A 23,846-nucleotide genomic window follows, 5' to 3' on the forward strand; every position below is an offset into this window, starting at 1 on the left:
ATATTATAATTTAATATTAATTTTAATGAAAGGCAAGTGATAATTTCACAAAAAAAAAAACAAACGAAAGTCTATCGACGTCCGATTATTTTAAAATAAAAAATATTTATAAAAATATTCAGTTTTTGTAATAATTAAAGAGAGTAAATTATTAGTATCTTAACATGTTCTTATAAAATAAAAGTTTAAAAAGCAAGTTGACTGAGTAATATGTCATATGTTTAACTTAGGAAATCCCACAAGCTAAGGTTTACAAACTTCTTGGAATAATACCATGTTTTTTTTATTTCAATGTAAAGCACAATCAATCACACACTGTGATATAATATTATAATTATTTTTTTTCAGCAATAAAAACGAATCTTTTATCTGTTAATAGTGGGCAAAATATGTCACATACATAGGCAAGTAAGTGTCAGAAAACGTAACTAAATATTTTATCGAATAGTATTATTATTATTTTTTAAATTGTTCTTCACATTGAAATATAAATTATTAATATAAATAAATAATTAAAGTAGACGCCTCCTAACAAAAGTGATAAATTTACCATCATATTATATAAATTAAACATTTATACATAATTACAGAGAAATCAATAAACAAGATATTCTAAAAAACTTATTTATTTCTTGTAAGATAAGCTATTCAAAAATTACCTATTCATCATACTGGGTACTTGTTTTAAAATAAAACATCGTAATACTAATACTTAAGTACTGTTAAAGTTATTAACAATGAAATTACTTATGTATAATGACTATAATATTATGTTAAATGTTACATAATAGTCTTTGTACATTTAGTACACAAGGTAAATTATTTTATTACAAATAGTGTGTAATTATTGGAAGCGAACCTGTCTTGTAAACATTTCTGCACACACGTCTGCAGTACATTTTGTAGAGCCTGTTCCTTCTTCACTGTCAAGCTCACTATCAGTCTCATAGTCTGAAATAACGGCAGAAGATTGTTTACAGTTAGAAGTTCGTTTTAAGCCAACTTCGGTGGTCAAAATTTCTTTTATGATATCGTCTGATGTGGCATCTTCACGATTTTTCATTCTTAACTGTCGCGCTCTATTCCTTATATCTGCCAAAAATCCTGTTGTCAATTCGACGCTCTCCTGAGATTCGTTTTGTGGTGACAGATCAACAAGAGATTGTGCTAAATCTGATGAAGAGCCTTTCGCATCAGATAATGTATTCAGAGACTCCAACGAAGCACCGATACTTCTAAATGCCGCCATGCCTTCGACGATAGAAATCTTATATTCGTCCTCAATCTTGGACCTTATGACAATGCCATTGGGCGCTGTACCTAATAATGAAGGTTCATTTACTTTATAGTTGAATATTTCAGGTTGGTAACATTCTGAAGCACTAGACGTCATAGACGTAGTGTCGCAAGTACAAGGTGGTGATCTATATATTTCATCGTTTATATATATTATTGTGACTCTATCTTCTCCGATGGCGTACAGAAATGGATTAACGAATTCCCAGCTGTGTACTGAAGAACTCCACTTGGGATCCTCATTTCGGGTTCGTTTTCCATTTTCATCAACGAACACACCACATTCTGCATAACACAGAAGTATTTCAACTGGTGTCTTTCGAATAAGCAGTATTGCCAGAGGCGGAGAGTGTCTCTTAAATGCGGCATTAACTATTGGTTCATCCATTGCAAATGACTCCAGGGATCCCGACGGTAGCTTAACCTTAAGAGGTTTTTCTCCTGATATATACAATACTTGGCTCGTGAGGAGTATAGAATAAGGCGGTCGATCGATGGTGAGTGATCGCGCTATTTTAAACTCGGTGTTAGCTGCATCAAATCGAAGAAGGAAAACGCGTCGCCCACATGCAACTGCCGCACAGATTCCATCCAGCGCGTCGACCATACCCTGCAACATACATGACGTTGGTCAGATTTTAACGCACATATCATTTTTTATTAATTATAAGAATATATTTTATAAATAAATATACAAGCAAGCTTTTTCTGTATTTCTTATTGAATTATTATTTTCTCGAGCCATTATTAGCATTGAATATGAGAAAATATATTTCTTTCTGTCTGTAATTATAGTGCTTAATGTCCACTTCATTGAAAACGGAATAAATACAGAGTCAACATACTTAGCCACATATTAATTTCATTGGTGTACAATAATTATTACTAGCACAAAAATAATTGTAACTGATATGAAACAACAAAATAATTTGATATTTTACTTTAATCAAATGAGGTGTCGTGTTATCGGGTAGTTGTACTCTGCTGAGAGCGACGGTAGGTCTAAGGGCGGTGGCGCGTTGCAGAGCAGAGGTGAATGCGAGAAGACCCGCGTGTGCGAGCAGGCCGCTGCTCAGGAGTAGAGCGCGTCCGCCGGCCGCACACAGCAATTCCACGGCGTCGGGCTCGGCTCTGCGTGGGGGAGACACATCCGAGTTCCACTCGAGACGTACAGGGCCGCGAAGCGAGTGGAGACCATCAGGACGACCTAAGAATTACAATAATAGTTAATCTTATCAATTATCATATATATAATTTAAGGGATACTGTGATCTCATAGATTATTATTAGATCAAAATTTATATTGAATTTTTAAAAAAATAAAATTTATTATGAATATATATTGCTATAATGCATTGTATTCCTTACAATAATAGTAAACTATTTTATTTTAATCGAAAGAAGCGATTACCAAACAATAATATATATATGTCAAACAATAATCCTTTTACGTCTTCAGTGACTAATGACGGCAGACCTTCGTTCGATTTTTTCCTTATAATTGTTAATATACTATTTACCTATAGCAATTGCATTTGTTGCAGCATATAGAGTTGTCGTTGGTTGTATTCGACACTGTAGCATGACTGAAGCTTCGTAGCCCACGGATCCGACGGGAGTGAGTAACTCAATCCAGCGGGAACGTTCCGCAATACTGGAACACACCACCGCCGCTTCTGCACGGTCGCTGTACTCTAACTTTACCTGATCAACAATTAGTCACTTTTATTTTTTATCTCAGAGCTGAGATGGCCCAGTGGTTAGAACGCGTGCATCTTAATCGATAATCGGGGTTAAACTCCGGCAAGCACCACTATACATATGTGCTTAATTTGTGTTTATAACTCATCTCGTGCTTGGTGATGAAGGAAAACATCAAACAACAGAAAACCTGCATGTGTTCATTCCACCAACCCGTATTGGAACGGAATATGTTCCAAACCCTCCCCTTAATGGGAGAGGAGGCCTTAGCCCAGCAGTGGGAAATTTACAGGCTGTTACTTTACTATTGTTTATTTCAGATTATATTTTGGAATATCACCATTATGATAACTCTTATACCTGGTAGGCACCGACCACTGAACGCTTTCTATAATACAAATATAATATTGGATTGTTGGTTATTTTGTTGTTGATGTGTTTTTTTTTTTAAATTAAGTAAGGTCTCCGTTATTTAAGGTGATTGTTCTTTTTCCCTATATATTTTTTTCTCTTTATTGTTTTACATTATATTTATATTTTACATAGTCTAACTGATTTTAAGTATTTTAAGCACATAGTCTATAAGTTTTTAAATAAGCATGCAGTGTTTATCTATAATTAGTTGTACAATTGCGTTTGATATTTTGTTTATTTTAATTGTAGCTATAGTAAGTTTTTATATTGTAACAACTGTTGATAAACCTAAATAAATAAATAATATCGAACGAATATTGTCAAAATTGTCGGCTAACTAATTTATTTATTATATTTTTTTGTTTGTATGTTATTATTTTACTATTATTGTTAATTCTTGTCATTTTTAATGAACCTTGATTTACTAACAATTAATTATTTGTAAGTTCGTCATCTCCAACTGTATCATTGCAAGTGGTATTCACCTTAATAGGTAATGCATTTAGTTTTAAGTTGTATTAAAATTGTATACCTTTGTACGTGTTGATGTATTTACCACTGGTGAATCTTAAATAAATAAATAAATAAAACGCACCATGAAGGCGCGGTTGGCTTCGTTGTGAGGCAGGTTTCGCGCGTCCGCCGCCAGTAGGCGCGCGCGCAGGCTGCGTTCGCCGCTGCTCAGTAGCAGCGCGTGCTCAGAACAGCGCGCTTGCATGCGCTCGCGGGAACCGTCCGGCCTGGGAGACGAATTTTATATTTAGGATCCACCTACTCTGAACCTTACACCTTTATATGTAATATATTATATAAAATTAATAAGTACATATAGTACGAAACAACTTAGATGTCGCATCGGCAAAATTCGTAAAACCGATCACATCCGAATTCAATACGCTATCCTAAATTGTCAAAATTTATTTCTCATGCGAATATGATCTTTGCACAAACGTAATAACTTGTAATATCATATGACCTAATGCATTCGTCAATTTGACGCGTCGATTTACATGCACTTGCTTTCTCTGACGCGTGAATCTATAGCGACGAATAGCGTCGAATGGCGCGATAGGGAGCTATTTCTATTGGTTGTGTTAATCGGCAGTAATCGGTTTTATTTTCATTCCATTGCATTTTCCGATGCTACATCTAATTTGTGTCGTACTATACAAATATTATCGTGGTTGATTTAGTTCGAGAGTAATTTTAACTCTTTCATGGGTAAACGTCACCTTGCTAAAGATTTTATTTTTCTGGTCAAAAATATATACCTAATTATTTGAAGTTATTGCTAATTGCAAGGTGTAATTTATATTTCGGGGCATAATTATTCTCTAGTGGAAACCTGTCTTACCATATTATAAGCAAAGAATCTTCATTTCCATCAGCATTAACGTTATGTGATCTGTAAAGATAATAAATTCGGTAATATTTTATTTCAATCACAAATAATAATGACACAATAAATGATAAAACATACCCATTTACAATTTTTTTCGGTTTATTATCTCTTCGCTCTCGTCTAGGTGTAGGTGGGAAACTAAAACGATAAAATATTATCAATATCTGATACAACTTAATGTAATATTCAAATAATCAAATAAGCATACTTCGCTTCATTGTTAGCATTTGCGGCCGCAAGCTTGGCTCTCAAACGTTCCACTTCTTCCCTTAACTCACTGCGAAAAGAAATAAATGCAGTTTAGCAGATTTACTGACATTGTATATTAATAGTCAAGGAGGGTGACATTTTATAAAGATAATGCTGTATATACCGGTTAACTCTGAGTAGTGGTGGCGAGGCAGCAGCGCGACGTCCCGAACGTCCGAACAACTTGTTACTCAGGGAACACTTTTTACGACCCGCTTCCTCCACTTTGGCCTGAGAAATATTAAAACAGTGTTAAGGCTCGCGCAAACTATAGCCGCGGCGGGCCTCAACGCATCGCATTGCAAAATTGCGCCAAAGCATAGCATAGCATAGCAGGCGCATCGGGCCGCACCGCAACTCAATATCTTATAATCATTAAGGTTTTGACAATCAATAAATATTGTTGATGATTCGGTTTCTGTTTGGTAATTCAAGAACAGCACTCATTCAGCCGTCTACTTTTTGCGTCTGCTAAAGCACACTGAGACGGACCGCATTGCAACGCATAACATCGCCGCAAAAATACGCCTGGCTAGCGATGCGCCGATGCGTTGCGATGCGGCCCGTCGCGGCCAGCCTGAGGTGTGCGATAGCCCATACAAAATGTATGAAACTGATTCAGGAGAATTTTTGTTATGCGTTGCGGCCCGCCTCGGTGTGCGCCTATCTTTATAATGCAGTTAACTATATGTAAAGAAAAAGTATTTTCTTTAATTTTAATTCCACATATGAACTGTCATCGAACGCATCATGACAACTAAATTTTGTTAGCTATAAAAATATCAATAGAGAATTCTTAGAAAAATAAAGAATTTTGTAATTTAGTACAAAGACATTGTTAATAGTAACATTAAATGTCGTTTGTTTTACAGAGAAACTCAATTTTGTTTTATTAACCATGTCATCCTAGTAAAAAGAATAAAATCTTATATATATATAATTTAATTATGAATAGACGAAGCGATCAAAATAAGCACCTGTAGAAAGTCGATAAGTTTAGCTTGTTGTCGCAGCGTAGCGTCCGCCTTCGTCTCCCGCGTGCGCCACCACGCAGTCGCCGCCGCGTGCGCTTCTCGTGCCGCTTCAGTTTCTTCCTATTCATAGAGAGTATTACCCTCATTATATATAGATGAATAAGCTAAATTACTTGATGTGACTTTTTGACGTGACAACGTCTTATAAATTGGTTTGCCGGGTGACACTTCAAGAAACTGCGTTACGCTCCGCTCACGTTATGCGCTCACAACGAGAGCGAGTGAGAGGCACGCGTCCCTTCCACTCGGGCATGGTTAGCCCGCCTAAGAGCGAGAGAGACAGACATAAAAAGTGAAAGGCACGCGTCCCTTCCACTCGAGCACATTAAAATTATTTTACCACTCAAAGTCGTTGTCACGTAAAACTTTCGCCCGTATACCGACCAGTGTTGGGCATTAATCAAGCAATTGTCAATTATTTTATTAATTGACTAAAAAAGTAATTGCAATTAAATTAATTACAATTAAATTAATCGCAATTACACTTTTAATTGCACCTTGCAATTAAATTAATTTGATTAACATATGTCAATTGCAACTTACAATTAAAATAATTGCAATTAACTTTTTCAATTGTTTTATAAAACAATTAAAACTAACAATTAACTTTATATATCAAAATGAAATTAGTAAAGATTTAGGAAAATTAAGCTATAAGTATAAGATTTCAGACGAATAAAAATGTGGTCAAAGGCTCTTAAGTATAGCTTATTTTTTCTAAATCTCTCTTTCCACAGAAAAAAAAGTGTTTATTTTTATATTATATAATATAAAGTTGCATTGATCAATATTTCCGCAGCGTAGGTGTAAAACAAAAACATTTCAAGTCGTCGTCTTCGTTCAAGTCTTTTATTTGTTGCTAACATATTTATTTAACTACATGAAAAGATGGGGGCACTATTCTACTACCCGGAACCACACGGGTATATTGTATATTTGTATGTACCAGCTTTATATTATAGCAGTATTTTTAATTGTTATTTTTTAATTAAAATTAACAAAACAATTTATTTATTTATTTATTTTATTTGGTTCTTCAACAATTTGTACACTGTTTATAATAATAAAATATAACAAAAATAACATTCTGTTCTAAGTGTCACAATTACTTATAGAAGAACACAGCATGCACTAAAAGAAAACAATCAACATCTTAACCTAATTAGAAAATTATTTCAATCTTAATTAAAAGGAAGTAAAAAAACAAAAAAAAAGCGATGCAATAAATATATATATGGGACAGGATGTATCAACTTAGACTTCATTTTTGTTGCCCAGTACGATATTTTTCATGGACGCAATGGACGTAACATTTAGATCGACACTGTGTTGATATTCATCATAAGCATCATACATTTGTGAAATTGGACTATGTAGTTTAAGGTTTGTGTGATGCTTTGGTTTATTAAACAAGTGCAAATTATTTGACCTAGGTAATCTGGTGGGAACATTAAAAGTAAGTTTTTGTAATAGGTCTGAATTAATAATCGACCCAGTAACGATTCTACTTAAAAATATTAATTGAAAAAGACTTCTACGTTTCGACAATGGAGCGAGTTTGAAATATTCAATACGTTCATCGTAAGATTTGAGTACTTTGCTAAGCTTGCAACTATAAGTTAAATATCTAATGAATTTTTTCTGGATGGACTCAAGTCTATCGATACGATTTTTGTATCTAGGAGACCAAACTACGCTGCAGTATTCTAGATTACTTCTAACCAATGCATTGTACATAACAATTTTTGTAGCTGGCTGCTTGAAGTTCTTAGATTCTCTTATTAAAAATCCTAGTATTTTCGATGCCTTCAGGACTAAGATTTCGATATGTTTATCAAATTTAAGTTTTTGATCGAAATTTATACCCAAGTCTCGAATAATGTCTACCTCTTTAAGTTCTTCCCCATTTATATAATATACTGTCGGTTTTTTATATTTGTTTTTTGTGAATTTAATATGTTTGCATTTTGCTACATTTAAAGCCATTTTGTTTTCTATGCACCACTCTGCTAGTCTATCTAAATCATTTTGAAACATAATAGAGTCGGAAGAATCCTTAATCCTAGCCGTAGCTTTTAAATCATCTGCGAAAAGATATATTTGTGAGTGTTTAAAACATTCACCAATATCGTTGATAAAAATTGTAAACAATTGTGGTCCTAGATGAGAACTCTGTGGGATACCAGACAAAACCTGAAAGGAATTGGAAGTATAACCATTTACAACTACTCTAGCATTGCGATTTTTCAGATAAGAATCAAACCAACTAAGCAAAGGATTCGATATCCCGTAAGATTTTAATTTGTCTAATAGAATAGCATGATTTACGGTATCGAAGGCCTTACTGAAGTCGGTGTACACCGCGTCTACCTGGATTCGTCTATCTACAGCATCAATTAGGTCTTCGACGTATGAAGTTAAGTTAGTTGCAGTAGATCGCCCCCTGTAAAAACCGTGCTGGGCCTCAATTATTAACTGCGATACATGCCAAGTAAAAAATGGACATATGAGCTTTTCAAAAACTTTTGCCAAAACTGACAGAATAGCAATTGGTCTATAGTTAGTTATAAGAGATTTGTCACCATCCTTGTAAATCGGAACGATATTGGTTTCCTTCCACAGATTAGGAAATTTTCCAGTTTCTAAAGACATATTGAATATTAAAGTTAAGGGAATTGATAGTTTCTGCGCATTACTCTGGAAAAATATAGGAGGAATATTGTCCGGTCCAGCACCCTTTTTTATATCAAGCTGTTTGAGTGCGTCGCTAACCTGCTTTTGAGAAATTGTGATAAAATGTAGTGTATTACAAGTTTTGCAGTCTCTTGAAATATATTTGGTTTGGTCATTATTATTCACATAAACGCTAGAAAAATGTAAAGCAAAAAAGTTACATATCTCTTCCCAGCAATCGGAGGTTCGGACACCATTAGACATAACGGCGGGAATTTTATTATTCCCGCCCCTTTTAATTTTTAAATAACTCCAGAAATAATTGGGGTTAGAGATTAGTTTACGTTCCAAGAATGAAATATATGAGTTGAAACAACTCAGAGTCATCTTATCACAACGTTTTTTAAGCAAATCAAAAGCAAGTTCATCCAGCGGGTTCCGATACTTTTTGAATCTTAATCTTATTTTATTTTTTTCATTTAGTGCCTTAATTAATGCTTTCGAGAACCAATGAGGATATTTTACATTTCTGATTCTAGATTTAGGAACAAAATCATTTATGACTTTGTAAATAACAGAATAAAAAGCATTTAACATATCATCGATGTCGGAACAACAAGAAAATATTTCTGACCAGTTTATTTTATCCAGTGCCTTCCCTATTTCTTCATAATTTGCTTTAATATAATTAAGTTTGTTTGTTCTTGGTAATACGTATTTTTTTAATTTTAATTTCGTAAATAATAAATCTAAAATCAATGGAGGGTGATGAGTGTCAGTTTTAGTTAAGACGTCATGAGGACTATCGACCATTAAATAAGTTAAATTAGATAGCACAAGATCAATAATCTTGCCATTAGAATTCTTTAAATTATTGTACTGACACAAATTGTTTGATGCAAGAAATCCACATAACGTTCTTTCAACATTGTTATTTACATGCATTGGTGTAGAAAGAAATTTACCATCATTGTCGAACCAGTTTATAGAACTTATGTTAAAATCACCCAATATAACGCATTTTTTATTTTATTCGAGTAATTTGTTTGCACTATCTACGAAATGGGACAATAGATTAATATTAATCGGCGGCGGCAAATAAACGGCGCATATGTAAAATGTTTCACCGGAGCCACCTACCGGAGGAGTAACATTTATCCATATATCTTCACTTAAACTCTCATAGTCAAACAACCGTCGTGATTTGTATTTTCTGGAGACAGCAATTAACACGCCACCACCCTCAGTTTTGTTATTAAATCTAGTTATTGTTCTATCTCGCCTAAACACTTCGTAACGATCATCGAAAATCTCTGAATCAAGGACACTTATATTAAGCCAGGTTTCCGTGAACACAATAACGTCATAATCACAACTTGAAATTTTACAGTATACATCTTTAAGTTTTGTCTTTAAACCCCTTACATTTTGATAATAAACACTTAATTGATCGAAGGTTACTTATTATAAACTAATACAGTTAATGATATAAAAAAAATATAAATAGAAAGAAGAAAACAAGAATTCATGAATTAGTCTATTTTATCTAAGGATGCAATATCTTTTATATATTTATAGTCTGAGTTATCAGCTTTTCTCATAAATATCCTGCCATTACGAAGCCAAACGTATCTATATCCCTTTAGTTTTGCTTTCTGCCTCGCTAAAGCATGAAGAATCTTATTTTTTGGTGAAAGGTGCTCTACTATGTATACATTTACTTTAGCTCCCCCAATACCAAGAAGTTGTGTATTCAGTTTTTGTTCAGGGTTGTTTTTATTGTATTTTATTGCGGCAGCTAAAAAGGTGTCTCGAGTTCTAGGACTATTAAATTGAACAACAATCGATTTTGGTCTAGAAGTCTTAGGGTTTTGCTTGGCAATACGTGTGACATTATGTATCTGACTTTCATTCAAATTGCAAGATATTACTTTACTTAAATTAATTACAGTATTTATAAGGTTTTCATTTTTATACTCAGGCAGACACTGAATTTCGACGTTGCATGCTCTTGTCTGTTGCTCCATTATACTTAAGCGTGTATCGAGATCTTGAACTGTTGATTTAAGCTGCTCGTTTTCTTTATACAGCTTATCCACAAGATTAAATTTTGAATTCATTTCAGATTTAATTTCTTCATATTGATCATTCATGAATTTCATTGACTCCTTGACGCAGCATATTTCATCCATAACTGATTTTAATTCATCTTTAATAGATTTTCGTATGGTTTCGTTAAAATGTTTTATTAATTCTTGAATTTCGTTTTTGACAATACTTCGTATTTCTTCTTGTGTAACAGATACGATAGACATATCTGGACTGTCGGAAGTTGTAATTTTCTCTTTTTTCCGGCGAGTGATATTGGTTTGATCTGGCTGTTTATAATTTATTTTCCTTGTTCTAAGCGGCGTGTCATCAGCATTACCTCTTTTTGGCTTACATTCCGGACATAGCCAAATAGTGTCTATCCCAATAACTTCTTCTTCCTTTTCACATGCTACACAGTATGCATGATAATTTTTATGACACGATGAGCATGTCAAAAACTTTTCATTAGCTTTAATAACTTGCAGACACCCACCACATTTGTTTAATTTGTTTAATGAACTTGACGCCATTAGAAAAAGAGTGTAAAATTAATAATTATTATTTTTTTTTTTTACTAATCTTACCACGGTAATAAATGCTCTTATAGAAACTGTCGGCAACTCACAGTAAACAATGCTCCGGCTCTGTTTACGTTACGGTAACGGCAAACACTGATTAGATATATTATAGTTATTGCGGGTAGTTTGGTATCGATGCACTTTGTCCACTTAATATAACAGCTATAACTATTGATGGGGATCACGGTCCGTCACATTTATCACTATTTAAGTTCGACTATATTCTAAGCTTTATAATTTATATAACATTATTATCCATTTATATGATTTTATAACTCTTTTCAAATTAAATTTGCAGAGGGATTGAAAGAGATGTTGATCTTATGAACTGTCAACTGTCAACTGTTAGTTGTGATTTTCCACAATTACAATTGATTAATTGTTAACTGTATTAGTAACAATTAACAATTAATTAATTGTTAATCTTTAATTGTTCTTGCAATTAAAATTTGCCCAACACTGATACCGATTTTACAGGGAACCAATTTTTTTGTTATTATTTTTTAAATAAAACGTTATAACATACGTCGAAACAAATATATCGCTTATTTAAAAAATATATGCCACATGGAAACGAGTAGTTTCGTTATCTATACAGTACCTGTGCATCGGCGAGCGCTGCCTGCAGCTGCAGCGCGTGCTCGTGGTGCTGGTGCGCGCGCGTGCGCAGCGCGGCCGCCTCCTCCTGCAGTTCGCGCATGCGCCTGCCCGCCCCGCTCAGTGCCGCCTCCCGCGCCGCCGCCTCGCTCTGCAGTGCACCCAGGCGCGCTTCCAACTCGTCTACTAGGCTTTCTCGATTCTCGAGTCTTTCCTGTTAATTTATTACATTTAAAATATGACATCGATCTTCTGCGTACGTGTTCATATTTGCGTTGATTTGAAGTCAAATCGTGTTAGCATATTTATTTTAATATCATCATATTTTATTGTTTTAATGTATTAAAGTATTATCAGCATAAATAATTCGATTTAAATAGTTGTTACAATTTGCGTTGATTGTCAACATCCGGCTTTGACTAAACTAAATTGTTTTTAAAATGGATCGAAACCAGATGTTGCTACAGTCGGAGGAGGGGCGTGTAAACATTAAATACTAGAAGTAAGCCTAGAAATGGTCATTCCTACTTTAATCGTCGAATTGGAAGGATCGAGAAAAATAATCAATCTTGTATAAGTTTTGTTTGTGAACCACTTCAGGAGAGATTGATTGTGAGGAGAGTTTTTGTATTATTCCAATAATAGTTTGAAAAATAAGTACCCGCATAATATCAAGCTGTGTTGTGATGAGGCGCAACTGCTCTCTAGCTTCATCCCCGCGCTGCTCAGCGAGGGACGCGCTCGACGCACTCGTCGCCGCTTGCCGCTCCGCCTCCGACAGCTTCGCGCGACACGACTCTAGTTCGCTCCGCAATCGAACTGTTTCCATCTGCGTGAAAAAATATAGTTAAAACAAGTATAGTTTGAATATTCATAAAAAAATATATACGGCACCCACCTCGAGATCATTGTTCTTTATCTCGTGCAGATCGGTTAGCTTTTCGAGATCGGTTAGTTGCTCTTCCAGTAGTGCGCATGCCTCTTGTAGTGCTTTGTTATTCTGAAACAAAAACAAAATTTTGTACGCTAAAGATTTACCTACATGTGTTTTTTCTTGATTTTCTTTTCTATTTCCTCTTACATCAGAGCATTTAAGATGGATATCTGGGCACAACTATAACCTGGTCCCCTTTTGTCTACGGCTTTCTTACTTACGGAAGTCAAATGCGCATGTAAGGTTGCAAGTGTGCAGTCCACGGCTCGACAACGCCCGCACAGTAGGTCTGTGGCGAGGGCGAGCCGCATGCGTTGTGACCACACTAAGTTACTTAAATATTCAGGCTTGGGCCAGATTACAGGTTTCTCCCCGGTTGACGTAGGAACGTGATATTTAAACGCCATACTAATTTAACAACTTCATTCAGCATATGTTGGCAATAATTTGATGAAAATAAATGATTAAATCGAGTGCACATATAATACCACAACCTATAACATTCGCCGACCGACTAATCCATTATAATGACCTCGGTATCGGAGTAGCTGTTTACCTATTAAAAGACAATGACGCTTTGTTTAACATTGTTTTTTTTTTCAATAATAAACAATTTGTTTAATGCCTTTGCACAATAGGTTGAACTTCTAATCCTAATTCAACACCAATAACTATTGATAAATGTTATTATTAGATGTTTATCACCTCAGCCGGAAGACGTCCACGGCTGGACAAAGGGTGCCCCCCAAAGAGACCCTGCGAGCTATGTGCCCGTACTTTAATTCGCCTATACTTCGGGATATGTAGATCATTTTTGGTTCGCCTGAGGATTTCGTAATTTCTGACTCGGTCTCGTAGAGAAACTTCCAGCAAATCCTTCACCATTACTCTTTGAGTAATTTACAACATTCTTATGAGGCGCTTAAGAATAATTTTATCATAGTTCTGAAATATTATTTAATCGGCCTTGCCTACAATATTTATAATACATTTTATTAGGCAGGCTATCATCACTGACTTTATGTTGTTTTTAAAATACATATCAAGCTGGCTGGTGAAGGAAAATATCGTGACGACATCTGCATCATACATATGATAATGCTTTACCTCATTATTAACGAACGTGCCTCTTTCTGTCAACATTGTGGTGGAATAAATTCAAAAGAGATAATGAGAAGAGATGAGAAAGAGAAGAGGTTAAGATCATCAGTGGAAGTTACAGTCTGTCACTCTACCTGAATTAAATCGTTGTTTTGAGCCTTTAGTGGCGCGAGTTCGTCCCGCAGTTGCGCTCGTTCACGCGAGGACAATTCTTCCTGTTCCTCAGCATGCATGCGCCTCTTCTCACTGTACTGTACTTCACTCTTTAATTTGCGAATATCGTTTCTAGATCTGATAAAAAAATATTAGTAATTAGAGTACTGTATATTTACAATTTATCTTAACTTAGGTGGTAGGTAACCCCTACTACCCGGTGGGTCAGTATTATAGATTTTATTACTCAAATTTATACATATAACTTTTGAGCTTTTTAATACAAGTAAGTCTTAGTATTTCAATTGGTTGGTTAAACTAAAGTTAGTGTTTGTTATATGTATAAAGTATTATTATTAAGATGTATTCTCTCACCTATCTACTTCTGCTTGTAGTACTTCATGAGATTTTCGCAACTTATCCAACTGTTCCTTATATTTCTCAGCTTCCTTCGTCACTTGCTCGAGCTGTGGTTTTATCGTTGTGATCTCTCTGTGCACCAATCCTGCTTTATCTTCAGCTGACTTGCGCGCTTCTAGCGCGGATGCGAGTCGCTCTTCTATTTTCTTTAGGTCGCGGGCTGTTACTTTTGCGTCCAATGATAAGTCATTGAATTCTTTTTCCTAAAATAAGCCATTGTTCATTTATTAGTTATACTAGTTAAAAACAACATGTCTAACAATTATTTGTAACTTACCTTGCGCCATCTTGCTAAATTAGCAGCTCTAGCTTCTTGGCGTAGTGCTGCTATTTCATCAGCACGAGCCTAAAACGAAATATCAATAATAATGACTTTAATTTTAAAATAACTACAATTTGTTTCAGACATATTCTTCTTTTCACGTAATATTGTAAAGCTAAATATATTTTTATAACCTGTAGCTGAGCTTCGGCGCGTTCAAGTTGCTCCTTAAGCAAAGACACGTGTACTGTTAAATGTGAGTCCGACACGCTCTCGGTGTCGCTCCTATTGTCGCGGCCGGTGTCTACCTCCTCAGCTTCCTCAGTATTAGTACCGCTCGTGACTTGCGCCTTGGCGCCGCCCTGCGCGTCGTGGGCCGTACATCTCGCGCATGTTCGCTTTTCCAGAGCGTTGACTTCGCGTTCCAGCTGCCGAACTAGCTGCTCGAGAGTCGTGACCTTGGGGAATGCGAATGAGTCAGATCACGGAATCCAATCAAGAATGAGCGATGTGGCGAGCGAATGAAAGAATGAGGTTAGACACGGAGCAGACGGCTTACCTTCTCCCGATGGCGCGCGTCGTCGTGCAGCGCGGAGGCGGCGCGCGCGTCGGCCGCCTCGAGTCGCTGCTGCAGGCGCGCCTCGGTGCGCGCGCACTGCTCCTCCAGTGCGGCCTCGCGCGCGCCCGCCGCCTGCACGCCCGCCTCCAGCTCCTACACGCGATAGCACCAGTCATAACAAGAACGTTTCAAGTACAAAAGCTTACCACAAACAATCAATTATTACTCAAATTGCTTACTAGAAATCTGTATAATCAGATATACATATTTTGCAACTTCTTGTAATACCCGAATGAATATTTGATAATAAACGATACCTGGACTTGCGCTGATAGAGCGGCAGCCCGCATGCGCTCCTGCGCTAGGTGAACTTGAGTCTCGCTTAACTGTTGATTCGTAGCGGAGTTTACGCGTTCTTTTTCTCTTATAGATTCCTGCACATAATAATTTAAATTCATAAAATATCATAGATGAGAGTTGAGATGGCCCAGTAGTTAGAACGCGTGCATCTTAACCGATGATTGCGGGTTCAAACCCAGGCAAACATCGCTGATTCATGTGCTTAATTTGTCTTTATAATTCATCTCGTGCTCAGCGGTGAAGGAAAACATCGTGAGGAAACCTGCATGTGACAAATTTCATAGAAATTCTGGCACATGTGTATTCCACCAACCCGCATTGGAACAGCGTGGTGGAATATGTTCCAAAAACCTTCTCCTCAAAGGGAGAGGAGGCCTTTAGCCCAGCAGTGGGAATTTACAGGCTGTTGATGTATGATGTATGTAAAATATCATAGAATATAATTATAATAGAAGGTTCTTTTTCGGGACCAAGTATAGCAAAAACGTAGTTAAAAACAAACTCGATTCTTATTAACCGTTACCACTGAAATGAAATAAAAACCTAGTCAGAGGTACAGACCATGGCGCTCGCGAGTTGGTCGGCGTGGTCGGCGGCGAGGTCGCGCATGCGCTGCAGCTCTTGCTCGAGCGCGGCGAGCTTTGCGTCGGCGTCGCGGCGCGCGCGCAGCTCCCGCGCCGCCGCCGCCTCGGCCGACGCGAGGCGCGCCGCGTCCGCGTCCCCCCCGCTCAGGGTCTGCCGGCGGAGCGCGCGCTCCTTCGCCACCGTGTCCTGAATAAGTGAAAACATTAATGTTGGTACGATTCATTTGACGACCTCTGTGGTCGAGTGGTGGGTACACCGGTTTTCATGGATACGCCACTCTGAGGTCCCGGGTTCGATTCCCGTCCGAGTCGATGTAGATTACCATTATTTTTCTATGTTGTCTTGGGTCTGGGTGTTTGTGGTACCGTCGTTACTTCTGATTTTCCATAACACAAGTGCTTCAGCTACTTACATTGGAATCTGAGTAATGTATGTGATGTTGTCTGATATTTATTTATTTATTTATTATTATTATTCATTTATTCTCCATTTCATTAAGATTCTTAATTTAATATTTTGCTACACGTTGTGTACCTTAAAATTAATGATTAAATTAAATATTAATGATAAATTAAATAACAATATAGGCTACTATTTCTGCTACTTCCACACTTAATTAATAATGCAATTATATAATAAAGTCTATGAAAAACTAACTACAATAAACTATGTTTCTATAATAAACTAAGTGATAAATTTTCAATGAGATACTCTATAATAACGATCTACAGATAACTACACTAATTTGGAAAGAGACAGCCCAAAATTGATTTAGGATGTCTGCCATTACACTTACAATGGGTTTTACATTTATTTCTGTGAGCCATCTATGTCGTAAGTCTTGTACATGTCGTATGATATCCTGATTAATGAAAAATATGGAATGAACATATAACAATGTTATAGTTGTCCAATTGCCCTGACTTTAGGAGTTAAGATTTTTATAGACAAAACATTTTATGCCTGACAGCAATAGCAGCTTTTGTGATTTTTTAGATCAATCAAACAATATTATATATATTAAGACATTTATATTATTATCTTAACACTAACACCAAAATTACTGTACTGTTTTTCGAAGTATGGTAAGTATGGTATTCTATATGGTAAATCATTAATAACACTGATTTAGATAAGACGTTATATAAGATTAAAGAGTTTTAGGCACTTTCAGAACTGAGATAAATGTCATGGAGAAGTTCTACCAACAAAATCTATGTGTAGACTGCACATAGATGCACTATAAAGCAGTGCAGTATTGAGTTATTGTTATATACTTGTACGTTATTTCACACATATACTAAAGTTTCAATTATTTTGAATGATAATAATATAATACTACATTTTTACCTTGTAATGTTTATGTTGCGCTCGTGCCGTATCCGCGGCAGCTAAGGCGCTATTACATTCCACTTGTAGATCCTTGACCCTCGCTTCTACGCGTGCAATGTCTTCCCTTAACATATCTCGCTCTGACTGCAGTTCCTGTGCCTGTGCCTGTGCGGCGCGCAACTCCGCGTTGGTGCGCTCTATTACACCGCTGCTCAATTCCTGATTCGTGCGCTGCAGCGCCATGCGCTCCTCCTTCTCTACTTCAACTTGACGTTCCAGTCGCCTGGTAAATATTGCATTGTATTAGTCATCTGCATTGGTACATGAAGTATAGTACGACACAACTTAGATGTCGCATCGGCAAAATTCGTAAAACCGATCACATCCGAATTAAGGACACTATCCCAAATTATTAATATTTATTTCTCACGCGAATATGATCTTTGCACAAACGTAATAACTTGTAATTTCATATGACCTAATATATTCGTCAATTTGACGCGTCGTTTTACATGCACTTGCTTTCTCTGACGCGTGAATCTATAGCGACGAATAGCGTCGAATGGCGCGATAGGGAGCTGTTTCTATTGGTTGTGTAAATCGGCAGTAATCGGTTTTATTTTCATTCCATTGCATTTTCCGATGCTACATCTAATTTGTGTCTTACTATAGTAAGATGGTGTAACATGTAGACACAGACTTGTTCTGCAGGGTGAGCGCGGTGATCTCCGCTTGCAGCTTGGCGCGCACGCGCTCGGCGTCGGCGTCGGCGTCGCGGCGCGCGCGCTCGGCCGCCGCGCCCGAGGCCGCCTCTGCTGCCGCCAGCTTGCTCTGCAGCGAGGCGACCTCGCGGCCTCGCATCGCTGCTAACTTTTCCGCGGACCTGTATCAGTTAAATTTGTATTAATAAAATTATGCGAATACTTTTGTTTAAATAGCTATGGCTAGTTATGTGACTAACTTGAAAGTAGCTAGATTGATAGCTGTACAGTCGTGGGACGCGTTGAAACCGCCGCTGATATCTTCACTTTCCTCTTGGGCTACGTACGAGTATCCTGAAGTGGTAAAAAAATGTAATGATTTTTAAAATGACAACAATTTATATAATAGTAATGAAAGTGCTAATGACAGTATGTTGATAGTGTACATACCGACGAATGGCAGGTGTCCAGCAAAAGGAGGACGAGTTCGGAAGGGCGCAGCGGAAGCAGGTACGACTTCTCGCGCAGGACTAGCCAAGAACGTAGCATCTTCAGGACCGCGTAGGTGCGGCACCCAGGGTGGTACCTGTTTGCGTTAATAGTACAATGTTATTGGAAACGTTTTATATTAAGTACAAAAATAATTTCCTAATAATATTATTTAAATGTTCTCTCGGTCAAACTAACTACGGTAATAGAATCAAACGCTTGCTCACAGATTATAATAGCACATTTATGTGCTCCTAAATATAATTGCATTCTCTAATGGAATTGATCGAATGACATGGCTGGCGCAGGTTTAAGGTAAACTTTAAACCTTTATTTCCCAAGGTATAATATTAACATTGGTTATTACTAATTATGAAAAGTTACAAAGATATTATTGACTATAACTTTGTTGGTCCGACTTGTAACTAGGACAGTGCGTATTAACAATGTTAGCAAGTATATGAGTATGCGAGCCGTTACCTGGTCCCGGATGGCGTGCAGGGCGAGGTGCGACAGCGCGGGGTGCTGTAGCGTGTCCAGGTAGTTGTAGCGGCGCGCGGGCGCCACGCGTAGCAGGCCTGCTACGAGCGCGCGCCACGTGCTCGACGGGCCGTTCGGCAGAGGCTCGAAAGGCGGCTCCGAGTTTGGATCACGTTCGTACCTGAATAAAAACCGACATTTTTTTATGGAGACATTTACATTTGGTATAAAAATAACAAGATCGTTGTATCACAATACATACTTTTGTATATTGCTTAGAATTTGTGCTACGGAATCGTCGTCTCCAGAGGAAAACGGTCTGTTGAGGGTCACCAGCTCGAATGCCACTACACCCAGTGACCAGTAATCACAAGCAGACTGGAATAAAATAAATATACATAAAGAAAACTTACTTATTGATTATTATTATTCAATTATTAAATTTATTTAATGCCTTTTATTTATTACATGTATTTTAGCCCTTTAAATTTCAATAAAAACGATAATAATTACTCATTGAGATGTAATAACTTAACTACTAAACCACACATTTTAACTTTATGTAAAACACAGAAAAATCTAGTATGACTCAAAAGTACTAGAAACTAAAAGACAAGCAAATAAATCTGATGCAAGTTAGTACGATAATTTCTACCGTGAGCTAAATAAAAAAAAAATCGTGCAATTTTATATTATATAAGAAACCATTTTATCATTTCTACCACACAAAAAAAACCAAAACTGTTATTAGATTAAATAAAACAAAATTTTCTATTTAGTTCGAAACATAAATAAGAATGTTGCATATGTTACGTACAATTTTATTTATGTTTATTATGTTGTCTACCACATCAAAATCAAATTAAATGAATACTAAACATGTTAAAAAACTACAAAGCGTTAGTGCATCGTGCGAACCCACAATGGCCGTGTTAACCCGGCGGCAGTACTCGAGACACACAGAGTGCGCGGCGGAGCAGTCCACGGCCAGCAGCTCCGGCGCCACGTAGTCCGCTGTGGCGCCCGACACGCAGCCGCCCTCCGACAGACGTGCACATGACCCAAAGTCGCCCAGCTTCACGTGCCCGCATCTGGAATGTATTTGTTTGTTTATTTATCTTGAATTATAGTTAAAATCCTGTATCAAAATAAATGTAAATAATATTTAAATATTATAAATCCAGAAGTAGCTCCATTTGTTATACTTTCATGGCTAAAAGCTGGAATCTCTGGATGAAATTACATCATGCAAATTGACCTGTTGTCAAAATTATCAAACTTGCTGGTTGATGTTATACATTTAGCAATTTTATATCATACTCATATAAAATAATTATTTTATGAAAACCACAGCTCTAAAATTTATGATTGCATTTTAAATATTTAATAATTAGCAATAGTTTCTTAGGCAAAGCTTAGGTCACCCCTCACCCCTTTATACATAATGTCACACTTCGTTAACCCCTCCCCTTAATTTACTGAGGTATAACACATTACTAACCTGTCCAATAATATATTCTGAGGCTTGACATCTCTGTGAACATAGCCCATACCATGTAGAGTCTTAAGTGCATGGGCAACTTCTGCAATATAAAAAGCTGCATCACGCTCCGACAGTGGGTTATTACGACGACTAAGTAAACCAGCCAAATCTCCACCATTACATAATTCCATAACAAGGTAAAGATTGGTGTTATCCTGTAAAAAAAAGTACAAATTAATTTTTATTTATTAAGTTCAAAACTATTATAACAATATATAACAGATGGATTTAATGGACTAATTGTACAGTACATAATTTAATATTTAATTCATACCTGAAAAGCATATTGTAGACGGGGTATCCATTGCCCCGAAGCATTTGCTAAAATGTCTCGTTCATCTTCTGCACCAGACACTCGCTTCCTTGCCTGTTCCTTACGAATACTTTTAAGAGCATAGACATCAGATGTCTGTTTTTCACGCACCAACTAGAGGAGCAATTGAAGAATTATTATATTTTTATTACTAGTTATATTAGAATCTATCATTACTTGCTGTTAAAGTAACAAAACATTATTCACATATTAAATACATAATAAGTTACTTTCTTTGTTATTCAAAATGCAGCCTTCTATTACTAATGAATTTATAGAAATTGTTTTTTTTTTTAATAATTATTAATTGCTGACTTACATGCACTTCCCCATAATGACCACGTCCAATAACGTGAATAATATCAAAATCCGAAATACAGACACGCGCTCTCCTTAGATCAGCTAGTGTGCTTCGATCTGAAAATAAATGTAACTTAATCATATTCGTTTGTAAAGCAATTTCAAGGAAATAAATGACTTTAAAAATCATCCAGTCTCTAAACAATTTCACATCTCGAGACAATGATAAAGTACTTCATATTAAATCGTATGTGTCGTTTTAAAATAGGCACGCACTGTTATTTATTTATATAATTTCGATAAAAAAAGTATATTCAATACATGGGAATATGTATTTCATTATTAGATGTTTGCAACTACGTAAAATTCCCGACAACATTGAGTTGCGAGCTAATGCACCACACGCGGTACTTACATTTATCTAAGAATGTTCGTACAAGCTCGTCGCATTTTTTAACAGGGTCTTCATTACATTCATCATACAAAACTGTTAAAGCGTCTAATAATGTTTCCCGATCTACTTTTCTATTGTGTTTACTAGTACCACTGGTCACTTTGCCGATAATCTGTCTATTTAATCGTGTAATACGAACAGTAATCGCCTCTTTTGAGGGTTCCATTTGGAACACTTTGTAGATTTCTTACATTAAAAACACTAAAACATTGTCTACAGTAGGTTTGTTTATACTGATTATTAAATTCACAGATTTAAAACTGTCGTCAGAACAGACCAGTGCATCACCGTTATTTTTTGAATATCGAAAAATCAATGACAGATTTTCCCTAGGGTTGCAAGTATTATAAACGTTCTATAAAATACAGTGTTAAGCGTATATACACTATCAACAATATTGAAATTATAAAATATTTTTTCATATTTTCTTTATTAATAATATTACGGATGTGGGGTGAATAGCTAATGTGGTATAACATAAATTTACTAAAATATTAGATAATTGCTAATTTTATTATAAGGTTGTAAAAAAATAAATTTTCATAAACAAACGGCTAAAGGTTGTATACTACACGTTTTAAGCTAATAGGCCTTGGGTAGCCAAGTTAGCAAATTCCCTCCTGAGAGAAAATTAAATGGAGGAACTCGGTCATTAAAGGTGAGGAAATTATTATTTCAAAAATACATATCTCAAACGTGGGGGTTGTATCTTTCGCTCGTGGAGGATCTAGCAGTGTATGTAGTATAGCATTGATTCTATTTGAAGAATGAGATCTAGGTATTGAGTTTTGATTTTTTTATGAGAAAAAATACATTACAAATCTTATACAGTATAATATAGTACAGGTGAACCGCACCATCCTAATACCGATATCAAGAAAATATATACTCTATAGAGCTCTTTTTCAGATGTCAGTCTCAAAATTTATAATTATAATATTACATTATACAATTACAATATTATGTCTAATATAAACAAATACAAAATTATAAAAAATCTTACGTATATAATTATGCTTTCCATACAACGTGAATAATATACCTAGATCTTACAGAATATAAAGATCGACACCAAAGCATTAACGTGGAACCCTTGAAAGCCTGTGTATGATGAAGAATAAAAATATCGCCAAAAAATAACTATTCAGCGGACAATATCGGCGAAAAATTTCAGAGACAAAGGGCTGAACATATTTTCTCAAATATATTTAAATTTTATCTTGTTTATGTGGGCATTCACTATAAAAGTGCCTGAGTACTTCTTATCCATACTTTGAGTCTGCATTTAGTCGAATGGCATGAGGGTACATCCTAGAATAACAATGGAGGAGCCCAATTTTATAGTAATTCCTTTCTGTCGTAAATACAAGAATTATGCGTTATTATTTCTTAATAAACATGTTTGATTATTTATCTCTAAAACTGCTGTCAAACTCTGTTCGTAAGATATACTTACTACATTCATATATTAAATAATTATAGAGTTCTTAGACATATCGTTTGGGAATGTCCTTTAATTTATGGAATCCTCGGGGATGTAGCCCCGGATACCTTCCACTTATTATAGCCCTATAGCTTCCACGGGTCGATTTTATAAAAAAACTATATGTCTACAATGTTTCGCAATTAACGTGTACCATTACCTACTATTTTAAATTGGTCCACTGGATCCTTAGATAAGTGTCTTGATATAAACTTTAGTTCTATAATTTTATTATATATTAGTTACCAAAAATATGAAATATAAATATAATTTACGTCTGAATTATCTATAAACTTCGTAGAGGTAATGATTTAAAAGAAGCTATGGTAATGTAAGATTTAA

The 23,846-nt window shown here is 36.0% G+C and overlaps 1 protein-coding gene across 1 annotated transcript; it reads right to left on the bottom strand.

Moving 5' to 3' along the window:
• Positions 1 to 373: 373 nt before the first annotated feature.
• LOC124533143 (citron Rho-interacting kinase-like) lies at positions 374 to 22,304 on the bottom strand. Its single transcript, XM_047108307.1, has 30 exons — positions 21,983 to 22,304; positions 21,587 to 21,684; positions 21,229 to 21,381; positions 20,913 to 21,109; positions 20,334 to 20,502; positions 19,674 to 19,789; positions 19,412 to 19,592; positions 18,893 to 19,028; positions 18,703 to 18,796; positions 18,442 to 18,624; positions 17,760 to 18,024; positions 16,386 to 16,595; positions 15,782 to 15,898; positions 15,465 to 15,617; positions 15,100 to 15,363; positions 14,921 to 14,989; positions 14,599 to 14,846; positions 14,205 to 14,361; positions 12,934 to 13,035; positions 12,697 to 12,864; positions 12,040 to 12,249; positions 6,040 to 6,156; positions 5,187 to 5,293; positions 5,022 to 5,090; positions 4,892 to 4,951; positions 4,766 to 4,816; positions 4,007 to 4,151; positions 2,817 to 3,000; positions 2,238 to 2,503; positions 374 to 1,906 (listed from the first exon to the last, which is right to left on the bottom strand). Exons 1-30 carry the CDS (start codon positions 22,185 to 22,187, stop codon positions 845 to 847), a joined length of 5,556 nt encoding a protein of 1,851 aa, XP_046964263.1. The 5' UTR covers positions 22,188 to 22,304; the 3' UTR covers positions 374 to 844.
• Positions 22,305 to 23,846: the final 1,542 nt, after the last annotated feature.

The sequence above is a fragment of the Vanessa cardui genome, chromosome 10 (assembly GCF_905220365.1).
Source record: "Vanessa cardui chromosome 10, ilVanCard2.1, whole genome shotgun sequence".
Taxonomy (NCBI): Eukaryota; Metazoa; Arthropoda; class Insecta; order Lepidoptera; family Nymphalidae; genus Vanessa; species Vanessa cardui.